We start from the raw sequence: 24880 nt of genomic DNA on the forward strand, positions 1-24880 counted from the left end.
TTTGCTAAAAGTATTATTATATTATTGATCGATTGACTATGACTTTTCAGATCACCCAGTAATGCTATCTGCAGGGTTAGCTCCAGTAAATATTGCAATCCTTTAGCCATTCCTGGACCTGTGTCCAAAAACAAGCTACATATTGACAGTACCAAAACAAATTATCTAATGATTCTGTCTCTGCAAAATCTGCAGAGCTGGGAAGATTGTATCCCCCATATAAATAACATTATATTGGTAGCAAGAATTTTATATAATAATTTAAATTGAAAAATTCAAAGTTTTGAATCCGCCGTCGTTTTGCGTATCAGTTCATAAACACTATGCCATGGGATCGGTACGTCAAAAATCTCTTCCCAACTATTTTGCAATCTATATGGGACGGCTGTCAGTCCTTTGGTCCTTAAATGAAACTGGTATACTTTTTTTTATTTATCACAGTTTTCTTTAACCAATTATGTTCTTTAATGCAAGGCCGACAGACAAGTTCCTTACTTTTTCCCCCTTCTACTTTCCTCTTCCATTTTTGCGGTAATGCTGCAATTATTTGGTTGTAATCTTGGGTAGAGCAGACATTTCCATATGTTTTTGTTAGCTGCATGTGCGACATAATTCCACCAGTCCTACCGATGATATCATTTACGAAGATTATACCTTTTTTAAACATTTTGTCAAAATAAAAGTTTTTTAAAAAATCAATTAGTATATTGGAGTTTAACCATGGTTGTGGTGTTAGCACTTTACACTTTTTGTGGAAGAGACGTAGGGCAACATGCCTTTGTTGTTAAAGGTATCAACCGAATGGGACCGGCTAGTATATTGTTTAGAGACAATGAGGGGATATTGGGAGCTGCTTTGAGTGGAAAGTTCAGTCCACAAAGTGAATGGGCTGCGGGGGGCTAAAGAAGGTCTTAGGAAGTTAGTTCTTACACATTATGAATTGTTGTGTATGGGAGATTGAGGAGAAATGGCACCAACACAACAATACATTTACTGTCTAAGCACAACCCTGCACAACCAAAAAACCCTTCTTCATCTCAAAGTACTGTCTGTAAACCTCCCCCAGCCCATTGACTTTGACAGATCATTCTTGTCAATAGGAGCCCTTTGCAGGGGATTTTTTGTAGACGTGTCTTTGTATTGTGTTTTGAGAATCTGCAGAGAGAATAATGTGGTGGTTGTGTCATTACTGTTGTAGTCTTGATTTTATACCTTTCACTGTCCCTTGCTGGTTTCTGTCCCACAATCCTGTTGCGCTCCATAACCGCAAGGCGTGTCCCCTCCCTCATGCTTGTGTACCCCAAAATGCCGCCGCTTTGGGGTATTTATCAGCAGGGCACTGTGGAATGACTCCAGACAACCTGAGTTTTACAAAAAGAAAAGTTAAAAAGAGAAGAAGGGGTAGACAAAAATTGATGACATGGTCTGGAAGGTTCTCTGCAGGCCTCACACTATATTTAACCACCTGTAACCTGTTTATACCATGCTTACTGTAAATCTTAGCCATCAGCTTGTAAATATTTTGGCCAACTTACCTTCACCTTGTGCAGAGCTAGGTGTTGGAAGCAGATTCTGTACCACATACAACAAAACACACCACAATACACAATTTAACCACCCCACTAATTGTATTGATCTCTATTAGACTGGCTAGCTAAGCATACCTAACATTTCAATAAAGTCAGCTTGTTGTTAGCTAACTAGTGTCACTAAATTGGCAGCACGATTGCAAACCAGCGGAGACTGGCTGAGAAACAACCAACCAACCATAGATGATTTATACACATTCATCATAGCTACCAACACACAAACAGAGAGTGAGTTAGCTATATCGACAATTATATTTTTAGTGTTTTCCAGGTGGAATAAATGGCTACCAAATTGAGATACCAAATAAGAGTAACATTTGCTAGCTTACGTTAGCTAACACAGTCAAAGATAGAACAAACAAACAAACATGTTTACTCTGCTGAAGATAGCTACCAGTCTCGCAGTGACTACCATTGCAGAAGCGAAATTGATTGACAGTGTGTATACCAAAAGATAGCTATATGATTTAGCTGATGACTTTCAGAGTTCAATACAGGACTGTAACGTTAGCTAGCAAGCTAACATTAGGTTACCTCTGATTGAGAATTTTCAGTTTTGTTGTGAAGTAACGAAATCGATGGTATCGAATCACTTCTCAGCTGTCGTCGAAATGGATTCCCCATCAGTTCAGCTTGAAAATCCCTCTGATAATCTTTGGTCACTGCGTCATTCTTGATAGCCGCAAGCCACTAGCAGAATCGCGTTTAATCTCTGGTAGTTAAAATGGTGAAAGGCAACACATTTTCACACTTGTTTGTAATTAGCACAGCCAGGCACAGAACACCACAACGGGCATGATGACAAACATTAGTGAAAAACAAACATTTTCAAAACAATCTTGCCTACAGAAGTTCTGAGAATACTGTGTGTTGGTCGCCATTATCTGTTTGTGGACCTCCTCTACCTAGCGGGCGGTATCATCCCTTCGCTATGAATGCCCGGACTTTGTGGTTCACTAAGCGCAGACGAATACACAGGGAGTCGAAACTTCCCGATTCTACCAGTGAATTGAAAAGGTGCTAGCTCTAACTTAATGGTTTGGATAATTGTGATTTTATGATAGAAAACGTCACGTTGTTAATATAGTAATGATTTAAGTATCATCAAGTACTCTCCCTGCTTGCTAGACAATTATTTACTGATGTTGTGCAGTGGTCTTAGCAGCGTTCTGTCTCTGAGCCTTGTGAGTTCGAGCCCAGTGCTGTGCCATTGATTTTTTTGGTAAGCACCGACGAAGGCATATATTGATGTCCTCAGGACCTTTTCAAACGTCCGAAATTGACAGCCCTTTCTTGTGACCAGCCTGGAAAAACAACTAGGCCTAATACAAATAAAAACTGAGAGGTGAGGAGGAGGTGTCCCAAACCACACTGTAAGCTGGATGGGTACAAAGATGTATCGTTAGAATTAATGGCTGGTGTACCCACTGCATTACTGCTTCCGTTGAGTAAGCTGTCTGTGTGTGTGTGTGTGTGTGTGTGGGGGGGGGGGGTCTCATTAGCTGGGCTAGATAGATTCTGCAGAGGCAGACATTTCTTATTCTCCACATGATTTAAAATAGTCATATCTCAGAGGTATTTTCCCCAATCCGGCTCGAAGGACCAAAATGCAACACAATGAGAGTTCTTGCTGATATTCAAATTGATGCACATTCTGCAACAAAACTAGAATAGCATTTTATAATATGCAGACATAAGCTATACAATCTTTACAGTATATAAACATTAAATAGTCTGTCTAACCACACACACACACACACACACACATACACACACACACACAAACACAATTATCTGCACTGGGGAAAGTTTTGCTCTGAATACCGTCCTCTGTTTTACAGGCAGATGGGCAGAGATTTTTTTTTTTTTTTTTTTTTTTTTTTTTTTGGGGGGGGATGGATCAGCTTAATATTGCAGATAGATTGTATCTTCTATCAATGTAATTGTCTGCATCACTTCCAATCCCCCATGTTTTTTTTATTTTTTTATATATATATTCCCCTTTATTACTTTTCAACCCCACCATCCTTTCCCTACTTGGAGTAAATTAGTGAACAACAACGCCCAGGCCTCTACTTCCGGTCTATACTTACTATCTACACCTTATGGACAGAGTTAATTTTACAATAATTCTATATATATATATATATATATTTATTAATTTTTTTGCTCCTGAACCTCTTCTACTCTCAAACTCTCCGATCATTTTCATGATGTCCATCCGGTTTGCTTCTAAATGCCATATCTTTCTAACTGTGCTCTTTCCCAAAAGCTCCCAACATACAACCTATATACTTATTATGGACACAGTATGCTTACATTATTAGCTATCTTTGTTATTATTTGTTGTTATTGGGCAGAGAGTTAAGCCCAGTTCAGATACATAAGATGCGACGGGACAGTCTAGTTTTATAACATCTCTTGTTATCGGGGGCCAGTGCAGGCTGTGAGTTTCTGAGATTCAACATGTCAAATCTTTAGCTAAAGTCTTGCGACGAGACTGATCCATTTAGCCAATCAGAGAACAGTGTGCTAATGTTCTGTGTTCAGCCAAGCAGCTAGTTAGCTAGCCAAGCAGAGCGCTAGTTAGCTTTATTGTTGCACATAGTTAGCCTAGCTTGCTGATATTTATCTGACCAGTCACAAAGTGCACCCTGTTTCTGGTGCAAGTATTTCATGAAACTCGTTTGCCACAACACATTGCTAAAACAAGTTGCAAATTTGTTTCAAAGTTTCATCACGTCATTGTAAAGAGGCACCGTTACCATGGAAACGGTCTCAAACGCATGTCTCTTCTTCTTGATCTGAATGCCCCGTCTTTAGTCAGCTGTTGTACAACACAACATTCTGCAATTAGCTCGTTTTATCTCATCTCATGTCGGCTGTTGTATCTGAACTGGGCTTTAGATAGACGCTGTGGCTGTCTACATGCTGGGGGAAGTGTGTGTGTGTGTGTGTGTACATACTGGGGGAAGTGTGTGTGTGTACATACTGGGGAAAGTGTGTGTGTGTGTGTCTACATACTGGGGGAAGTGTGTGTGTGTGTGTACATACTGGGGGAAGTGTGTGTGTCTACATACTGGAGGAAGTGTGTGTGTGTGTGTACATACTGGGGGAAGTGTGTGTGTGTGTGTGTGTGTCATCTATCGCCCTCCAGGTTCCCTTGGAGAGTTCATCAATGAGCTTGACGCCTTGATAAGTTCCTTTCCTGAGGATGGCTCACCCCTCACAGTTCTGGGGGATTTCAACCTCCCTACGTCTACATTTGACTCATTTCTCTCTGCCTCCTTCTTTCCACTCCTCTCCTCTTTTGACCTCACCCTCTCACCGTCCCCCCCTACTCACAAGGCAGGCAATACGCTTGACCTCATCTTTACTAGATGCTGTTGTTCTACTAATCTCACTGCAACTCCCCTCCATGTCTCCGACCACTACTTTGTATCCTTTTCTCTCTCCCTCTCCTCCAACACTACTCACTCTGCCCCTACACAGATGGTAATGCGCCGTCGCAACCTTCGCTCTCTCTCTCCCGCTACTCTCTCCTCTTCCATCCTATCATCTCTTCCCTCTGCTCAATCCTTCTCCCTCCAATCTCCTGATTCTGCCTCCTCAACCCTCCTCTCCTCCCTTTCTGCATCCTTTGACTCTCTATGTCCCCTATCCTCCCGGCCGGCTCGGTCCTCCCCTCCAGCTCCGTGGCTTGATGACTCATTGCGAGCTCACAGAACAGAGCTACGGGCAGCTGAGCGGAAATGGAAGAAAACTAGACTCCCTGCGGACCTGGCATCTTTTCACTCCCTCCTCTCTACATTTTCTTCATCTGTTTCTGCTGCTAAGGCCACTTTCTACCACTCTAAATTCCAAGCATCTGCCTCTAACCCTAGGAAGCTCTTTGCCACATTCTCCTCCCTACTGAATCCCCCCCCCCCCCCCTCCTCCCTCTCTGTGGATGACTTCGTCAACCATTTTGAAAAGAAGGTTGACGACATCCGATCCTCGTTTGTTAAGTCAAATGACACTGCTGGTCCTGCTCACACCGCCCCTACCCTATGCTTTGACTTCTTTCTCCCCTCTCTCTCCAGATAAAATCTTGCGACTTGTGACGGCAGGCCGCCCAACAACCTGCCCTCTTGACCCTATCCCCTCCTCTCTTCTCCAGACCATCTCCGGTGACCTTCTCCCTTACCTCACCTCGCTGATCAACTCATCCTTGACCGCTGGCTATGTCCCTTCCGTCTTCAAGAGAGCGAGAGTTGCACCCCTTCTCAAAAAACCAACACTCGATCCCTCTGATGTCAACAACTACAGACCAGTATCCCTTCTTTCTTTTCTCTCCAAAACTATTGAGCGTGCCGTCTTTAGCCAACTCTCTTGCTATCTCTCTCAGAATGACCTTCTTGATCCAAACCAGTCAGGTTTCAAGACTGGTCATTCAACTGAGACTGCTCTTCTCTGTGTCACGGAGGCTCTCCGCACTGCTAAAGCTAACTCTCTCTCCTCTGCTCTTGTCCTTCTAGACCTGTCTGCTGCCTTTGATACTGTGAACCATCAGATCCTCCTCTCCACCCTCTCCGAGCTGGGCATCTCCGGCGCGGCTCACTCTTGGATTGCGTCCTACCTGACCGGTCGCTCCTACCAAGTGGAGTGGCGAGAAGCTGTCTCCGCACCACGTGCTCTCACCACTGGTGTCCCCCAGGGCTCAGTTCTAGGCCCTCTCCTATTCTCGCTATACACCAAGTCACTTGGCTCTGTCATATCCTCACATGGCCTCTCCTATCATTGCTACGCTGACGACACACAACTAATCTTCTCCTTTCCCCCTTCTGATAACCAGGTGGCGAATCGCATCTCTGCATGTCTGGCAGACATATCAGTATGGATGACGGATCACCACCTCAAGCTGAACCTTGGCAAGACGGAGCTGCTCTTCCTCCCGGGGAAGGACTGCCTGTTCCATGATCTCGCCATCACGGTTGACAACTCCGTTGTGTCCTCCTCCCAGAGTGCGAAGAGCCTTGGCGTGACCCTGGACAACACCCTGTCGTTCTCCGCTAACATCAAGGCGGTGACCCGATCCTGTAGGTTCATGCTCTACAACATTCGGAGAGTACGACCCTGCCTTACACAGGAAGCGGCACAGGTCCTAATCCAGGCACTTGTCATCTTCCGTCTGGATTACTGCAACTCGCTGTTGGCTGGGCTCCCTGCCTGTGCCATTAAACCCCTACAACTCATCCAGAATGCCGCAGCCCGTCTGGTGTTCAACCTTCCCAAGTTCTCTCACGTCACCCCGCTCCTCCGCACACTCCACTGGCTTCCAGTTGAAGCTCGCATCTGCTACAAGACCATGGTGCTTGCCTACGGAGCTGTGAGGGGAAATGCACCTCTGTACCTTCAGGCTCTGATCAGTCCCTACACCCAAACGAGGGCATTGCGTTCATCCACCTCTGGCCTGCTGGCTCCCCTACCTCTGCGGAAGCATAGTTCCCGCTCAGCCCAGTCAAAACTGTTCGCTGCTCTGGCACCCCAATGTCGGAACAAGCTCCCTCACGACGCCAGGACAGCGGAGTCACTCACCACCTTCCGGAGACATTTGAAACCCCACCTCTTTAAGGAATACCTGGGATAGGATAAAGTAATCCTTCTAGCCCCCCCTTACCCCAACCCACCCCCCCCCCAACATTTTTTTTTTTTTTAAATTAAAATTAAAATAACATTGTAAAGTGGTTATCCCACTGGCTATAAGGTGAATGCACCTATTTGTAAGTCACTCTGGATAAGAGCGTCTGCTAAATGACGTAAATGTAAACGTAAATGTACATACTGGGGGAAGTGTGTGTTTGTGTGTGTGTACATACTGGGGGAAGTGTGTGTGTGTGTACATACTGGGGGAAGTGTGTGTGTGTGTGTACATACTGGGGGAAATGTGTGTCTACATGCTGGGGGAAGTGTGTGTGTGTGTGTGTGTGTGTGTGTGTACATACTGGGGGAAGTGTGTGTGTGTACATACTGGGGGAAGTGTGTGTCTATATGCTGGGGGAAGTGTGTGTGTGTGTGTGTGTGTGTGTGTACATACTGGGGGAAGTGTGTGTGTGTACATACTGGGGGAAGTGTGTGTCTATATGCTGGGGGAAGTGTGTGTGTGTGTGTGTGTGTGTGTGTGTGTGTGTGTGTGTGTGTGTGTGTGAGTGTGTGTGTGTGTGTGTGTGTGTGTGTGTGTACATACTGGGGGAAGTGTGTGTCTACATGTTGGGGGACTTTGAAGCTGATTTCCATTTCCTCAGGACTGGCAAGCCTTCTTTCGACGCTCGCAGGTAAAACTCTAAACAGGTAAAACTCTAAACAGGTAAAACTCTAAACCCTTTCTATTTCTCCCTCTCATTTTATATCTCATTTTCTTGTCTTGAATGGCTTCTTTGAATTCCATCAACAGGCCTGACAGAGGCTACTTTTGACCACTGAGAGAGAAAGAGGATTACTTTTTCTATCAAAACATGATGGTTGGTGTCCAACAGGCGACAGACTCATCTGAATGTCTTTGTGCATGTGTCTGCCTACATGTATCTGTGTGCGTATCTGCTTAAGCCTTTGTGTTTGTGTGTGTAGCCCAATGTACACACTAGCAGAGATCAGGTCTGCATGTTAACTGGTCTGCATGTTAACTGGTTGTATTTTGGGGCTGGGTTCCTATTAACGTCCTCATGTTCAAGTTTGTTCTTATCTCTAATTCTCTCTGTCCCTTGTAGCATCAACAGCAAATTCACAGCCATAATGAGGCGTGTTGATGTTAGTTGCTTCACTGTTCATTACCACACATATTGCTAAAGGGTTTTGCATGCTCAGCCAGGTCTCTCAAGATCCACTTCCAAATTCGACGTCCGTCAAGGTCCTCAGGACATCGGGAGATGTCTTCAAAAACCCGGCCACTAGGGGCAACAGTGAGCACTATTACCATCTAGTAGGCTTGGGTTTTGCTGGGGCGTGGTGGACAGGGGTGGCGGACAGGGGTGGCGGACAGGGGTGGCGGACAGGGGTGGCGGACAGGGGTGGTGGACAGGGGTGGCGGACAGGGGTGGTGGACAGGGGTGGCGGACAGGGGTGGTGGACAGGGGTGGTGGACAGGGGTGGTGGACAGGGGTGGCGGACAGGGGTGGTGGACGGGGTGGTGGACAGGGGTGGCGGACAGGGGTGGTGGACAGGGGTGGCGGACAGGGGTGGTGGACAGGGGTGGCGGACAGGGGTGGCGGACAGGGGTGGTGGACAGGGGTGGCGGACAGGGGTGGTGGACAGGGGTGGCGGACAGGGGTGGTGGACAGGGGTGGTGGACAGGGGTGGCAGATGTGCGTGAGCAGCGACCTTTGGCTCTGAGGGTTGTGTGTTGAATCAATCCCAACGCAAGGCACTTTATTTGTATGTTTTTTTTACCCTATCCCAAACCTTAACCCTTAACTTTAAATCAAATCCCGAAACATAACACTAGAAATGTTACGTTTATGGACAAACGGCGGATTCTGCAGTGAATCTGTGAGAGATTGTTGGAATGTTTGGCTTATGAAATGCAGTGTTTATATGTTTTCCCAGAAAGAGTGATATGACTAAATCAGAGACATTATAGTGCATAGTTTGCCATTATGGGGCACACCCAAAGACAGCCAAAGTCCTTTCTATGTGGATCAGTATGACATCATTTCAGTATCTACTTTGGGAAGTGCTAGCCTGCATGATTCTATTGATTTTGTATTGCTAAAACCAACTCACCACTACGTCTTATCACCTTCTATTCACGTTGCTGACTGCTGACTGCTGACTGCTGACTGCTGACTGCTGACTGCTGACTGCTAAATGCTGACTGCTGTAGATGCATGAATACTCCTTTGGACTATCTCATCATAGTGTTTCCTTCCCTATTCACTATGTGTGTGTGTGTGTGTGTGTGTGTGTGTGTGTGTGTGTGTGTGTGTGTGTGTGTGTGTGTGTGTGTGTGTGTGTGTGTGTGTGTGTGTGTGTGTGTGTGTGTGTGTGTGTGTGTGTGTGTGTGTGTGTGTGTGTGTGTATGTGTGTGTGTGTGTATGCCTGTGCATTCGTTTTGCTCTGCTCTCCCTCAATTGATAAATAGATCTTTACAGAGGTGTTTGGGGCGAAGATTGTCTCTTTCAGGTCTATCTCTCTCCTGTCTTTCTTTTCATCCCTCACTCACTCCCTCCCTCCCTCCCTCCCTCCCCCCTCCCTCACTCCATCCCTCACTCCATCCCTCACTCCATACCGCCCTCCCTCCCTCCCTCCCTCCCTCCCTCCCTCCCTCCCTCCCTCCCTCCCATAATTCCATCCCTGAAAGCCTGTGTGTCCAAGATGGGATAAAAGCTGAGGATATAAAGAAAGCATGAAAGCCTTACAGTGTTACCGTGCTAAGCAAGCCCTCTCAGGGCGGGACGGGGAGATGCAGGGCGATGGGCGGAGAGGAGCGGCTAGGTCCTTTACATTCCTTTAGACTCGCCCCAGTGCTGTGTAGCCTCCCAGTAGAGGCACCTAGGCTGTGTCCCAAATCGCACCCTATTCCCTACATAGTGTACTACTTTAGACCAGGATCAAAAGTAGTGCACTATTAATGGAATGGGGTGCCATTTGGGATGCCCTGGACAGAGAGGAACGGTTTTTACCATAATACCCAGCATGCATTATTCACTGTCTGTTACAGGAGAGGGTCACAGGGTAGGCTAATATCACAAAATAAAGTATGGTTGGAAGCATTCCATGAAGATGCTGCAGCAACCAATGAGGATGGAGCTCTGGGTGGAAGATCTTACTGTATATTTATTCTCAGTTTATGTCTCCACAAACACACACATACCCCTCAGATACACAGGCAGTATAACTACTGACACATAACATATACTGTAGGCAGTATAGCCCCTCTCAAACATTTCAGTGACATGGTCCTCCTTCTTCTTTTTAACCAGCTCATGTTTAAAGCAAACAACACTGGAGATACACCTCACCACTATAACTGTGTCTCTGTCTGGAGATACAACTCACCTCTATAACTGTGTCTCTGTTTGGAGATACAACTCACCTCTATAACTGTTCCTCTGTCTGGAGATACAACTCACCTCTATAACTGTTCCTCTGTCTGGAGATACAACTCATCACTATAACTGTTCCTCTGTCTGGAGATACAACTCACCACTATAACTGTTCCTCTGTCTGGAGATACAGCTCATCACTATAACTGTTCCTCTGTCTGGAGATACAACTCACCTCTATAACTGTTCCTCTGTCTGGAGACACAACTCACCACTATAACTGTTCCTCTGTCTGGAGATACAACTCACCACTATAACTGTTCCTCTGTCTGGAGATACAACTCACCACTATAACTGTTCCTCTGTCTGGAGATACAACTCACCTCTATAACTGTTCCTCTGTCTGGAGACACAACTCACCACTATAACTGTTCCTCTGTCTGGAGATACAACTCACCACTATAACTGTTCCTCTGTCTGGAGACACAACTCACCACTATAACTGTTCCTCTGTCTGGAGATACAACTCACCTCTATAACTGTTCCTCTGTCTGGAGACACAACTCACCACTATAACTGTTCCTCTGTCTGGAGATACAACTCACCACTATAACTGTTCCTCTGTCTGGAGATACAACTCACCACTATAACTGTTCCTCTGTCTGGAGATACAACTCACCTCTATAACTGTTCCTCTGTCTGGAGATACAACTCACCTCTATAACTGTTCCTCTGTCTGGAGATACAACTCACCACTATAACTGTTCCTCTGTCTGGAGACCCAACTCACCACTATAACTGTGTCTCTGTCTGGAGATACAACTCACTACTATAACTGTTCCTCTGTCTGGAGACACAACTCACCTCTATAAGTGTGCTTCTGCTCTAGCTCTTTGGTTTGCCTCCCTGTTGAAATTAACTTTTTGGTGAACCAGCCACTGTGGATTAAAAAATACTTTTTTCCAGCAGAATAAACACAAAACAGGTTAATGCTTTGTTATGTCTCTTTAACTTGTTATTGTAGTATTTGTATCCATAATGTGGCTTACATATCCACTCCTAATATTCTACAGTGGCCTAGTAGTAGCCTAATCAATAGAAAACTAAGATACACAAATAGCTTTTTTCTCATAAAATGTAATGTAGCCTAACTGTAAACACACTGGCTAGCTAGCACACTAGAGCCAGCTAGGACGCTAGAGCTAGCTAGCACACTAGAGCTATTTAGCACCCTAGAGCTAGCTAGCACACTAGAGCCAGCTAGCACAGTAGAGCCAGCTAGCGCACTAGAGCCAGCTAGCACCCTAGGGCTAGCTAGCACACTAGAGCCAGCTATCACCCTAGGGCTAGCTAGCACACTAGAGCCAGCTAGCACCCTAGGGCTAGCTAGCACACTAGAGCCAGCTAGCACCCTAGGGCTAGCTAGCACCCTAGAGCCAGCTAGCACGCTAGAGCCAGCTAGCACACTCATCAGCTAAAACTAAATAAAAGTTTATTGGTCGCTAGCACACTAGAGCCAGCTAGCACCCTAGGGCTAGCTAGCACACTAGATCCAGCTAGCACCCTAGGGCTAGCTAGCACCCTAGAGCCAGCTAGCACCCTAGGGCTAGCTAGCACACTAGAGCCAGCTAGCACCCTAGGGCTAGCTAGCACCCTAGAGCCAGCTAGCACGCTAGAGCCAGCTAGCACACTCATCAGCTAAAACTAAATAAAAGTGTATTGGTCGCGTACACAGATTTGCAGATGTTATAGCAGGTGCAGCAAAATGCTTATGTTTATAGAAATATATTAAGAAACATCAGAATGAGCAATGTCAGAGTGTGGAATATAAATATATAATAGTGTTATGGACAGTATACGAAGAGAAAAGGTGTCAGTGTGTCTCTATCTATTTCCTTCCTACCTCCACTGCACATTTTTTTCTAAGCCTTGCGTCATTTCTCACAGCACTCGGACCAGCAGAACCCAATCTTTTAGAAAATACTGTAAGTGGGTTAATTTGACATTTAGCAGCGTCCAGTTTTGTAAAGTAACGAAGTAGAAATACTTTGTTACTGTACTTAAGTATTTTTTTTATGGTATCTGTACTTTACTTTACTATTTATATTTCTGTCGACTTTTACTTTTACTTCACTCCGTAAAAAATATAAAAAAGTATACTTTTAATCTGGTACATTTCCCCTGACACCTTCGCTACAAAATCAAATCAATCTGAAGCTGGAAGAAAAAAACGAATCATGTTGGAAAAAAGATGCAAGCAACATCCGCAAGTCGGCACACTCATGGGTGAACTTGTTTTGCAATGCAGCAGGTAACGACATCAAATCAAATCAAATCAAATTGTATTGGCCACATGCGCCGAATACAACAGGTGCAGACATTACAGTGAAATGCTTACTTACAGCCCTTAACCAACAGTGCATTTATTTTAAATAAAAAAGTAGAATAAAACAAAAAGTGTTGCAGAGTTGATCCAATCCTCATCAGTTTGGGCAAATCCAAGGGTCCTGAAGTGCAAACCCCAACCACCTGTCACTTGCAAAACATTCATCCACTCAGTAGCACTTTGCCCAAGCGTGTCCGAAATCGCACAATCATGTCCGACATCGAACTACCACCGCCTCCTGATGAAGACGAACACTCCTTGGCTGTATCTAAAATAAATGTTTTATTTTTCGGAATGAAGGATTTATCCTGCCGAATGAAATGTCTGTTATGTTTACCAAAAGTTCAGGAAATACTAGCATTCAAGAACTCGCCTTCAAACCTAAAAGAACACATTGAGGTAAGCCTACTGTTAGCTTGCTAGCTAGAATAACGTTAGCATGCTAATTAGCATGCTAGCTAACATTATCAAACCTACCTAGCCCACATTTGCTAATGCAACAAGCGATGTTAGTTGATGCTAGCTAATCCTATACACCTAAATAGTTCACTAGCTAGTAGCTACCTACTTTAGCTGGCAAAAATGTGCCCAGATTCGACATATTTGTTAGCTAACGCAATCTAACTAAACTGACACGAGCTAACTAGCTAGCTTGTTAACAAGCTAGCTAACTAGTAGTTTCCGAATCTGGCCACATTTTAGTCAGCTAACGTTAGTCTTGCCAAATACCTTTTCTCTAAACACCAGGTCAAGCTAGTTAGTGAACTAATGTTAGCTTTCGGGTATTAACTAGCCATTTTATTCATTGTGTTAGTTGATAAAGTTGTTCTTACCTAGCTAATTACTGTAGACTTAAGTTATTGACATAACCTACTAGCTAGATCAATTAACATATTTTTTTCTCATTGTAAAATTAAATGGTGGTCACAAACTCTCACTTAACTAATGTTGTTTATAGCTTTAAAATTAGGATCCTATACCTTAAGTATTTGGTGATGGTAGTTATGTTGCTAAGTAATAGTCTTTCTCTTTTCCTTTTCTTCTTATTTCAGAGAAATCATCTTAAGAAGTATGGAGAACTGAAGAGAAAGCATGTACACCATCTTAAGAAGTATGGAGAACTGAAGAGAAAGCATGTACGCCATCTTAAAAAGTATGGAGAACTGACGGCAAACACACTGAAGAGAAAACATGCCCCTAAGACTCCCTCCACCATCAAGCAGAGCACATTACTGAAGACAGTGTCTAAAGAATCCATGGACAAAGCTGTGGTGAAGTATGTGGTCCAGGGGCTCCAAACATTCGCTGTTGTAGAACAAGAACCGTTCAGAGAGTTTGTCCAGGATCTGCAGCCCAACTCAAAGATCTTATCAAGGCCCACACTGCGCTCCAGGATCTGCAGCCCAACTCAAAGATCTTATCAAGGCCCACACTGCGCTCCAGGATCTGCAGCCCAACTCAAAGATCTTATCAAGGCCCACACTGCGCTCCAGGATCTGCAGCCTAACTCAAAGATCTTATCAAGGCCCACACTGCGCTCCAGGATTGATGAAGCCTCCACGGAAATGAAGAAGAAGGTGACTGAGGCCATGAGAGGAGTTGACCACATCACCGCCACCACAGACTGCTGGTCTGCAAGAAGACAGAGCTTCATTGGTGTTACAGCCCACTGGATAGACCCTGACAGTCTCAACAGATGCTCTGCAGCCCTGGCCTGTCAACGGTTGAGAGAAAAACAGATACTTTTAGACTTTCACTTTGAGTCATTTTCTATTAAGGTATCTTTACTTTTACTCAAGTTTGACTATTGGTTCGTTTTTTCACCACTGGCAGCGTCGGCCTCAATAGTCTTTTTTTGCTCTCTCTATTTTCCACCGTTCAGTTTTTTAACATCCGTGATCTTGGCTGGCAGAGAGTCGCAGCGGGTCTTGAATGTGAGTTTGCGTGACCTCAGCTCAACCTATCAGAAAAAAGGGCCGGCCCATCTTGGCAGGGTGGGGGCAGCCGTTGTTCACTGATCAGCCAAAGGCTAATGATAGATTATTACGACGACAGAGAAATTGCACAAAAATCATTTCAAAAATCTTAACAGGCCTATGGGCCGACAGCCTTGTCAAGGAGAATGCTGACATGTGAGGACATGTTGCTGGTCCTCACGGGGAAAACGGCTATTTTAGGCTTAGGGGTTAGGTTTGGGGTTAGGTTTAGAATTATAGTAAGGGTTTAGGGTTAGGAGTTAGGGGTAGGTTTAGGTTTACAATTAGGGTTAGGGCTAGAATTAGGGTTGGGGTAGGTTTAGGTTTACAATTAGGGTTAAAGCTAGAATTAGGGTTAGGGGTAGGTTTAGGTTTACAATTAGGGTTAGGGTTAGAATTAGGGTTAGGGGTTAGGAGTTATAGGTCATTTTAGGGTTAGTGTTAAGGTTAGGGTAAGGGTTAGGGTTAGGGTTTGGGTTAGTGTTAAGGTTAGGGTAAGGGTTAGGGTTAGGGTTTGGGTTAGTGTTAAGGTTTGGGTTAGTGTTAAGGTTAGGGTAAGGGTTAGGGTAAGGGTTAGGGTTAGGATTTAGGGAAAATAATATTTTGAATGGGAATCAATTGTGTCCACAAAAAGTCCTCATCAGTATAGTAAAACAAAGATATGTGTGTTTGTGTGTGTGAGATGGTCAGATGGTCATTGCTGGTGTTAAACTTTTACTGTCAGACCATGATGGTCAGTCCTTCACATATACTGATAGATAGTCAGTCCTTAACATATTCTGTTAGATAGTCAGTCATATCTCATATCCTGATAGATAGTCAGTCCTTAACATATTCTGTTAGATAGTCAGTCATATCTCATATCCTGATAGATAGTCAGTCCTTAACATATTCTGTTAGATGACCAGTCCTTCTCATATCCTGATAGATAGTCAGTCCTTAACATATTCTGTTAGATGGTCAGTAATATCTCATATCCTGATAGATAGTCAGTCCTTAACATATTCTGTTAGATGGTCAGTAATATCTCATATCCTGATAGATAGTCAGTCCTTAACATATTCTGTTAGATGGTCTGTCATATCTCATATCCTGATAGATAGTCAGTCCTTAACATATTCTGTTAGATGATCAGTCCTTCTCATATCCTGATAGATAGTCAGTCCTTAACATATTCTGTTAGATGGTCTGTCATATCTCATATCCTGATAGATAGTCAGTCCTTAACATATTCTGTTAGATGACCAGTCCTTCTCATATCCTGATAGATAGTCAGTCCTTAACATATTCTGTTAGATAGTCAGTCATATCTCATATCCTGATAGATAGTCAGTCCTTAACATATTCTGTTAGATAGTCAGTCATATCTCATATCCTGATAGATAGTCAGTCCTTAACATATTCTGTTAGATTGTCAGTAATAACTCATATCCTGATAGATAGTCAGTCCTTAATATATTATGTTAGATGGTCAGTCCTTCTCATATCCTGATAGTCAGTCCTTAACATATTCTGTTAGATTGTCAGTAATAACTCATATCCTGATAGATAGTCAGTCCTTAATATATTCTGTTAGATGGTCAGTCCTTCTCATATCCTGATAGATAGTCAGTCCTTAATATATTCTGTTAGATGGTCAGTCCTTCTCATATCCTGATAGATAGTCAGTCCTTAATATATTCTGTTAGATGGTCAGTCCTTCTCATATCCTGATAGATAGTCAGTCCTTAATATATTCTGTTAGATGGTCAGTCCTTCTCATATCCTGATAGATAGTCAGTCCTTAACATATTGTGTTAGATGGTCTGTCATATCTCACTCACTACAAATGCTATTGGCTTCTATCCATAGCTCATTTACATTCCAACTCCGAATTATAATTTCACGAGGTCTCGTCCAAAGCCAAAACCTGTTCTCTCATCGTGCTATTTCTCTAAAATGCCTTGAGTCATAAAGTCACGTAGGCTAAATTAAATTCTACAGCCCAGCTGAAGCTCTTTGCCTCCAGCAGTTCTAAAAAACACACGTTATGACAAAACGTTTTCCTAGCTGGAGTTCTGACAAACAAGTCATGAGCTGATCTCTCATGCATAACAATACACCGGCAAATGGAATAAAAAGTTAGTGAGATGAGGGACATTTACACACAAAAACACACACACGCACGCGCTCACGAACGCAAATGCACGCAAGAACACGCACGCACACGGACAATAAATGCACACACACACAAACACAAACACACACACACACACACACACACACACACACAAACACACACTGATTTGCGTTGTTTCTCATTCCAGAGGTTGGGCAGTTGTACATCACTTCTTCTTTTGACCTCAGTGGGCAGGGGTTGGAGGGAGCCGGAGGGCGGGGGTGGAGGGAGACGGAGGGCGGGGGTGGAGGGAGACGGAGGTCGGGGGGGGAGGGTGGATGGAGACAGAGGGCGGGGGGGGGGGAGGAGTCTTGATGTGTCTTGATCGATCGTAATCACTCACCATAACTACATGGTGTTGTATCGACCACTATTCTATTCAATATTTACATCTTTATTGATTACTAATTAATGACACTCCCTGAATTACACTCCCTTTCATCAATGCTTATTGACTGGTGTGAAAACACAGTTTGAACTCAGTGATATGCTATTGAGTCATACTGTTGTCCTTTCTCTAACAACGGACATGCTGTTGAGGAAAGGGGAATGGGGGATACCTAGTCAGTTGTACAACTGAAAGCATTCAACGTAAATGTGTCTTCCACATTTAACCCTTCTGAATCAGAGAGGTGCGGGGGGGCCTCCTTAATCGACGTCCACGTCATCGGCGCCCGGGGACCGGACCAAATCTCAACTAGGGCTGTTGCGGTGACCGTATTACCGCCACACCGGGCAGTCAAGAGTCATGGGCTGCATTCCAAACACTTAAAAGACACACCCTCTCCCCTCAGCCCTCAAATGAAGTGGACACTTCTGATGACGTATCATGACGTCTGACGAGTTGACACTTGCAGGGCAAGGGAAGAAAAGAATACATTTTAAATGGACCTCTCTTGCCCGGAAATGTTTGAAATCCGGAAAATGAAGTCTAAAATAATTTTGCTTACTGGGGTAGCTAGTGTGTATGTGTGTGTGTGTGTGTGTGTGTGTGTGTTTTTCAGGCTCCGGACTCATTGTTGTTCCTGGAAGGCCAGCTCTCAGGCAGATACACAGACACATGCACACACACCTTCTAAATGCACACACCTTCTAAATGCACACACCTTCTAAATGCACACACCTTCTAAATACACACACCTTCTAAATCCACACATCTTGTAAATACACAAACCTTCTAAATGCACACACCTTCTAAATACACACAACTTCTAAATACACACACCATCCAAAATGGCTTATACGCTTGCCACAGACCGACAGAGCAGAGAAGAGGATTGGACCAACAAGGTGTGGTGTGAACTCCTGAGTGGCGCAGTGGTCTAAGGTACTGCATCGCAGTGCTAACTGCCACTAGATCCTGGTTTGTATCCAGGCTCTGTCGCAGCCGGCCGCGACCGGGAGACTCATGGGCGGCGCACAATTGGCCCAGCGTCGTCCAGGGTAGGGGAGGGAATGGCCGGCAGGGATGTAGCTCAGTTGATAGAGCATGGCGTTTGCAACGCCAGGGTTGTGGGTTCGTTTCCCACGGGGGGCCAGTATAAAAAAAATATGTATTCACTAACTGTAAGTCGCTCTGGATAAGAGCGTCTGCTAAATGACTAAAATGTAAATGTAAAATGTGTTAGCTGCTTTCAGAGAGATGCCTGTGTGTGTGTAAGACCCTTTCAATGTTGCAGATAATGACAAACACGCTCACTGAGGATCCCAAAATCCCCCCCTTTAATCTCTACAGTGGTAGCATTTGGAGTGTAGGTGTGTGATTATTCCCATGAGAATGCTGACTGCAGTGGGAAATACCTTGTTTCTCTAGACACTATCTGTTGTGTGGTGGAATGTTATTATGGAGGGTTGTCTGATGCCAATGGGTGGGTGGGGTAGTGAGGTAGGTATCTGACTTGTCAGTGGGTGTGTGGGGTAGTGAGGTAGGTACAGTGGGGAAAAAAAGTTCTCCCACTTAAAAAGATGAGAGAGGCCTGTAATTTTCATCATAGGTACACGTCAACTATGACAGACAAATAGAGATTTTTTTTCTCCAGAAAATCACATTGTAGGATTTTTCATGAATTTATTTGCAAATTATGGTGGAAAATAAGTATTTCGTCACCTACAAACAAGCAAGATTTCTGGCTCTCACAGACCTGTAACTTCTTCTTTAAGAGGCTCCTCTGTCCTCCACTCGTTACCTGTATTAATGGCACCTGTTTGAACTTGTTATCAGTATAAAAGACACCTGTCCACAACCTCAAACAGTCACACTCCAAACTCCACTATGGCCAAGACCAAAGAGCTGTCAAAGGACACCAGAAACAAAATTGTAGACCTGCACCAGGCTGGGAAGACTGAATCTGCAATAGGTAAGCAGCTTGGTTTGAAGAAATCAACTGTGGGAGCAGTTATTAGGAAATGGAAGACATACAAGACCACTGATAATCTCCCTCGATCTGGGGCTCCACGCAAGATCTCACCCTGTGGGGTCAAAATGTTCACAAGAACGGTGAGAAAAAGTCCCAGAACCACACGGGGGGACCTAGTGAATGACCTGCAGAGAGCTGGGACCAAAGTAACAAAGCCTACCATCAGTAACATACTACGCTGCCAGGGACTCAAATCCTGCAGTGCCAGACGTGTCCCCCTGCTTAAGCCAGTAAGTCCAGGCCCGTCTGAAGTTTGCTAGAGTGCATTTGGATGATCCAGAAGAGGATTGGGAGAATGTCCAATGGTCAGATGAAACCAAAATATAACTTTTTGGTAAAAACTCAACTTGTCGTGTTTGGAGGACAAAGAATGCTGAGTTGCATCCAAAGAACACCATACCTACTGTGAAGCATGGGGGTGGAAACATCATGCTTTGGGGCTGTTTTTCTGCAAAGGGACCAGGACGATTGATCCGTGTAAAGGAAAGAATGAATGGGGCCATGTATCGTGAGATTGTGAGTGAAAACCTCCTTCCATCAGCAAGGGCATTGAAGATGAAACGTGGTTGGGTCTTTCAGCATGACAATGATCCCAAACACACCGCCCGGGCAACGAAGGAGTGGCTTCGTAAGAAGCATTTCATGGTCCTGGAGTGGCCTAGCCAGTCTCCAGATCTCAACCCCATTGAAAATCTTTGGAGGGAGTTGAAAGTCCGTGTTGCCCAGCGACAGCCCCAAAACATCACTGCTCTAGAGGAGATCTGCATGGAGGAATGGGCCAAAATACCAGCAACAGTGTGTGAAAACCTTGTGAAGACTTACAGAAAACGTTTGACCTGTGTCATTGCCAACAAAGGGTGTATAACAAAGTATTGAGAAACTTTTGTTATTGACCAAATACTTATTTTCCACCATAATTTGCTAATAAATTCATAAAAAATCCTAGAATGTGATTTTCTGGAATATTTTTTCTGATTTTGTCTGTCATAGTTGACGTGTACCTATGATGAAAATTACAGGCCTCTCTCATCTTTTTAAGTGGGAGAACTTACACAATTGGTGGCTGACTAAATACTTTTTTCCCCCACTGTATGTATGTGACTTGTCAGTGGGTGTGTGGGGTAGAGAGGTATATATGTGACTTGTCAATTTGTGGGTGGGGTAGTGAGGTATGTCTGTGACTTGTAAGTGGATGGGTGTGGTAGAGAGGTATGCCTATGACTTGTCAGTTTGTGGGTGGGGTATTGAGTTATGTCTGTGACTTGTAAGTGGGTGGGTGGGGTATTGAGTTATGTCTGTGACTTGTCAGTGGGTGGGTGGGGTAGTGAGGTAGGTCTGTGACTTTTCAGTGGGCTGGTGGGGAAGTGAGCTATGTCTGTGACTTGTCAGTGGGTGTGTGGGGTAGTGAGGAATGTCTGTGACTTTTGAGTGGCTGGGGTTGTGATGTATGTATCTGACATGTCAGTGGGTGGGTGGGGTATTGAGTTATGTCTATGACTTGTAAGTGGGTGGGTGGGGTAGTGAGGTATGTCTTTGACTTGTCAGTGGGTGGTTTGGGTAGTGAGCTATGTCTGTGACTTTTCAGTGGGCTGGTGGGGTATTGAGTTATGTCTGTGACTTTTGAGTGGCTGGGGTAGTGATGTATGTATCTGACTTGTCAGTGGGTTGGTGGGGTAGTGAGGTAAGTCTGTGATTTGGCAGTGAGTGGGTGGGTTAGTGAGGTATGTTTGTGACTTGTCAGTGGGTGAGGTAGCAGGTAGTGGGGTATGTATGTGGGTGGGGTTGTGAGGTATGTCTGTGACTTGTCAGTGGGTATGTGGGGTAGTGAGGTATGCCTATGACTTGTCAGAGGGTGGGGTAGTGAGGCATGTGCCTGACTTTTGATTGGGTGGGTGGGGTAGTGAGGTATGTCTGTGACGTCAGTTGGTGTGTTGGGTAGTGAGGTTTGTCTGTGACTTGCTAGTGGGTGTTTGGGGTAGTGAGGTACATCTGTGACTTGTCAGTTGGTGGGTGGGGTAGTGAGGTACATATGTGACTTGTCAGTGGGTGGGTTGGTACTCTCTGAGATGTAACATTATGGATTCAATATCAATAGACCAATTAATGGTCCTGTGTGGCTCAGTCGGTCGAGCATGGCACTTGCAACTCCAGGGTTGTGGGTTTCATTCCCACGGGGGACCAGTTCAAATTAAAATGTATGCACTCACTACTGTAAGTCACTCTGGATAGAGCGTCTACTGAAATGTAAAATGGAAATGACCGGTTCGCTCGTTCTGAACAAGTTAATTATGTACAATTCCTTGTGGAAGACAGGAGCAATGGTATTTTTAGCACTAAATCACAGGCTCACAAAGCACTTAGCCAACACACCCATCTTTTGTGTTTGAGGTTGACTTTGTCTTGAAAATATTCTGCATTCGCCTGAGGTCCCAAAAGACACTGCATTCATAGACGTTTAACAATAGAAATCTGCATACAAACGACTGAGAAAGAAAAACATTTTCAAAATTTAAGAAAATAAAATCATTTTCTCCTGTAGTTTTTATTTTACATTACATCCCGGAACATTTTCATACTAGCAATATTTACATTGTCTTCTCACAAGACATACAGGACATTTTGTTGTATTTTTTTTTTCTTCAGAATATCACAATACTTAGAGAAACATGACCACCCTGGTATTGAAGAATGCTTAGAAACATCCCGTTAAAACCTCATAGTTACGTTCACAGAAACCACCAGCTTATCAGATTTAGCATTGTTACATAGACGGAGATCCTCAGCCTATCAGATTTAGCATTGTTACATAGACGGAGATCCTCAGCCTATCAGATTTAGCATTGTTACATAGACGGAGATCCTCAGCCTATCAGGTTTAGAGTTGGGAGAAACAACAGCATCAACATTCATGTTAAACCGTATTAAACAGAACAATAGCAGGTTCACTAAAGAGCCAGATAAAACACATCATTTGAATGACAATGCTACAGAACAGAACACAAAGCATTTATCAGATTTATCAGAAATAAAAAAGTTTTCCCTCAAAAAGGTAAACAAACAAACAAACTAATACGGTATCCATATAAGGACAGCCTCAAGTCTCAGCAGGAGATGAACACTGTGACAAACACATAAGCACACATACACCCTCTCTCAGTAGAAGTTTACAGTGTTGGTCATCATCATAACATATGCATGCACAAACATTTTATAATGGTGATCTGAAAGAATCCAACGGACGAGAGACATATCTTAATCAATAGCTCTGCCACAAACTGGTGGGGCTAAACGGTTGCCATGGGAACACACTGTAAAAGGGGTCATAGGTGGATCATAAGGCCAAAGGTCATGTAACAGGAACAGGAAGTAATCACGTCTTAACAACAGGGGGGTTCAGTTAGGTAGTGAATGAAGCTAGTGCTACGGCCAAAAACACCAAATCAATTAAGCCACAATGGGTTGTTATCTGGGGCTGCCATCCACCTTCTGCCTGTTTCTAGTGTGTGTGTGTGTGTGTGTGTGTGTGTGTGTGTGTGTGTGTGTGTGTGTGTCTGCGTGTGCATGGCCTCAGTGTCTAGTCTAGTGAAGAAGAAGTCTATTGATAATGGTCAGACAAAATGAGCCTGGTGGTCCCAACTGGCGAGACAATGCCCATAGGAGTTGGAAAACAAAATGGCCGCTGACTGCTGCTGTTGAAATAACTGCCACTGCCAACAGCTGCCATTGAAGAAGTTTTAATAGCAGCCATTATAGCAAAACACTTCCCAACCATTTCCCTCAGGAGCCAAGCCGACATGGTTAATCTTCATCAGTGGACGGTGCTGAAATTGTCTTTCCTGTTTAGATCTCCAAGGTTGCATCCCAAGTAGAACCCCATTCCCTACATAGTACACTACTTTTGATCGGGGCACCATGTAGGAAATAGGGTGTAATTTGATCAGGGCACCATGTAGGAAATAGGGTGTCATTTGCATCCCAAATGTTTTGTTAGCTGAGAGCTACGGCCAGGCAAATGCAGTTTTTACTCATCATTACACTCGACTGGAAAACTGGCCAACAGGCGAATTGGGTTGTAGGTTACTATTTTTGGGCTATGCTCTAGAGAGTTGCTGATTCTCTCTTACAGAGAAAACCATTATAGGGAGCTAATTGTGACCGATAAATGTCAGTTATGACTAATGCATGACCAGAGAGAGAGAGAGAGAGAGAGAGAGAGAGAGAGAGAGAGAGAGAGAGAGAGAGAGAGAGAGAGAGAGAGAGAGAGAGAGAGAGAGAGAGAGAGAGAGAGAGAGAGAGAGAGAGAGAGAGAGAGAGAGAGAGAGAGAGAGCTGTAAGTGTATAGAGTTGGGTTAAAATATTATATACACTACCGTTCAAAAGTTTGGGGTCACTTAGAAATGTCCATGTTTTCGAAAGAAAAGCAATTTATTTGTCCATTAAAATAACATCAAATTGATCAGAAATACAGTGTAGACATTGTTGTAAATGGCTATTGTAGCTGGAAACGGCTGATTTTTAATGGAATATCTACATAGGCGTACAAAGGCCCATTATCAGCAACCATCCATCCTGTGTTCCAATGGCACGTTGTGTTTGCTAATCCAAGTTTATCATTTTAAAAGGCTAATTGATCATTAGAAAACCCTTTTGCAATTATGTTAGCACAGCTGAAAACTGTTGTGCTGGCCTTCTTGAGACTAGTTGAGTATCTGGAGCATCAGCAATTGTGGGTTCGATTACAGGCTCAAAATGGCCAGAAATAAATAACTTTCTTCTGAAACTCGTCCGTCTATTCTTGTTCTGAGAAATGAAGGATATTCCATGCGAGAAATTGCCAAGAAACTGAAGATCTCATACAACGCTGTGTACTACTCCCTTCACAGAACAGCGCAAACTGTCTCTAACCAGAATAGAAAGAGGAGTGGGAGGCCCCGGTGCACAACTGAGCAAGATGACAAATACATTAGAGTGTCTAGTTTGAGAAACAGACCCCTCACAGGTCCTCAACTGGCAGCTTCATTAAATAGTACCCACAAAACACCAGTCTCAACGTCAACAGTGAAGAGGCGACTCCGGGATGCTGACCTTCTAGGCAGAGTTGCAAAGAAAAAGCCATATCTCAGACTGGCCAATAAAAAGAATAGATAAAGATGGGCAGTCTGAGATATGGCTTTTTCTTTGCAACTCTGCCTAGAAGGTCAGCATCCCGGAGTCGCCTCTTCACTGTTGTCGTTGAGACTGGTGTTTTGCGGGTACTATTTAATGAAGCTGCCAGTTGAGGACCTATGAGGCGCCTGTTTCTCAGCCACTAGACTGGATGTGCTGACACTAGAC

The 24880-nt window shown here is 44.2% G+C and overlaps 1 protein-coding gene across 1 annotated transcript in view; it reads right to left on the reverse strand.

Moving 5' to 3' along the window:
* Positions 1–8544: 8544 nt before the first annotated feature.
* LOC311122999 (uncharacterized protein) overlaps positions 8545–24880 on the reverse strand; it is a gene marked incomplete at both ends in the record, with an annotated part of 75131 nt that continues 58795 nt past the window's right edge. The window contains 2 exons of the mRNA XM_084197297.1: positions 8545–8953; positions 14477–14709. Coding sequence (XP_084053423.1) covers positions 8545–8953; positions 14477–14709 — 642 coding nt within the window. The remainder of the gene's footprint in view (positions 8954–14476; positions 14710–24880) is intronic.

This window comes from Coregonus lavaretus (genome assembly GCF_964263955.1).
Source record: "Coregonus lavaretus genome assembly, contig: HAP1_SCAFFOLD_700, whole genome shotgun sequence".
In the NCBI taxonomy this organism is placed as follows: Eukaryota; Metazoa; Chordata; class Actinopteri; order Salmoniformes; family Salmonidae; genus Coregonus; species Coregonus lavaretus.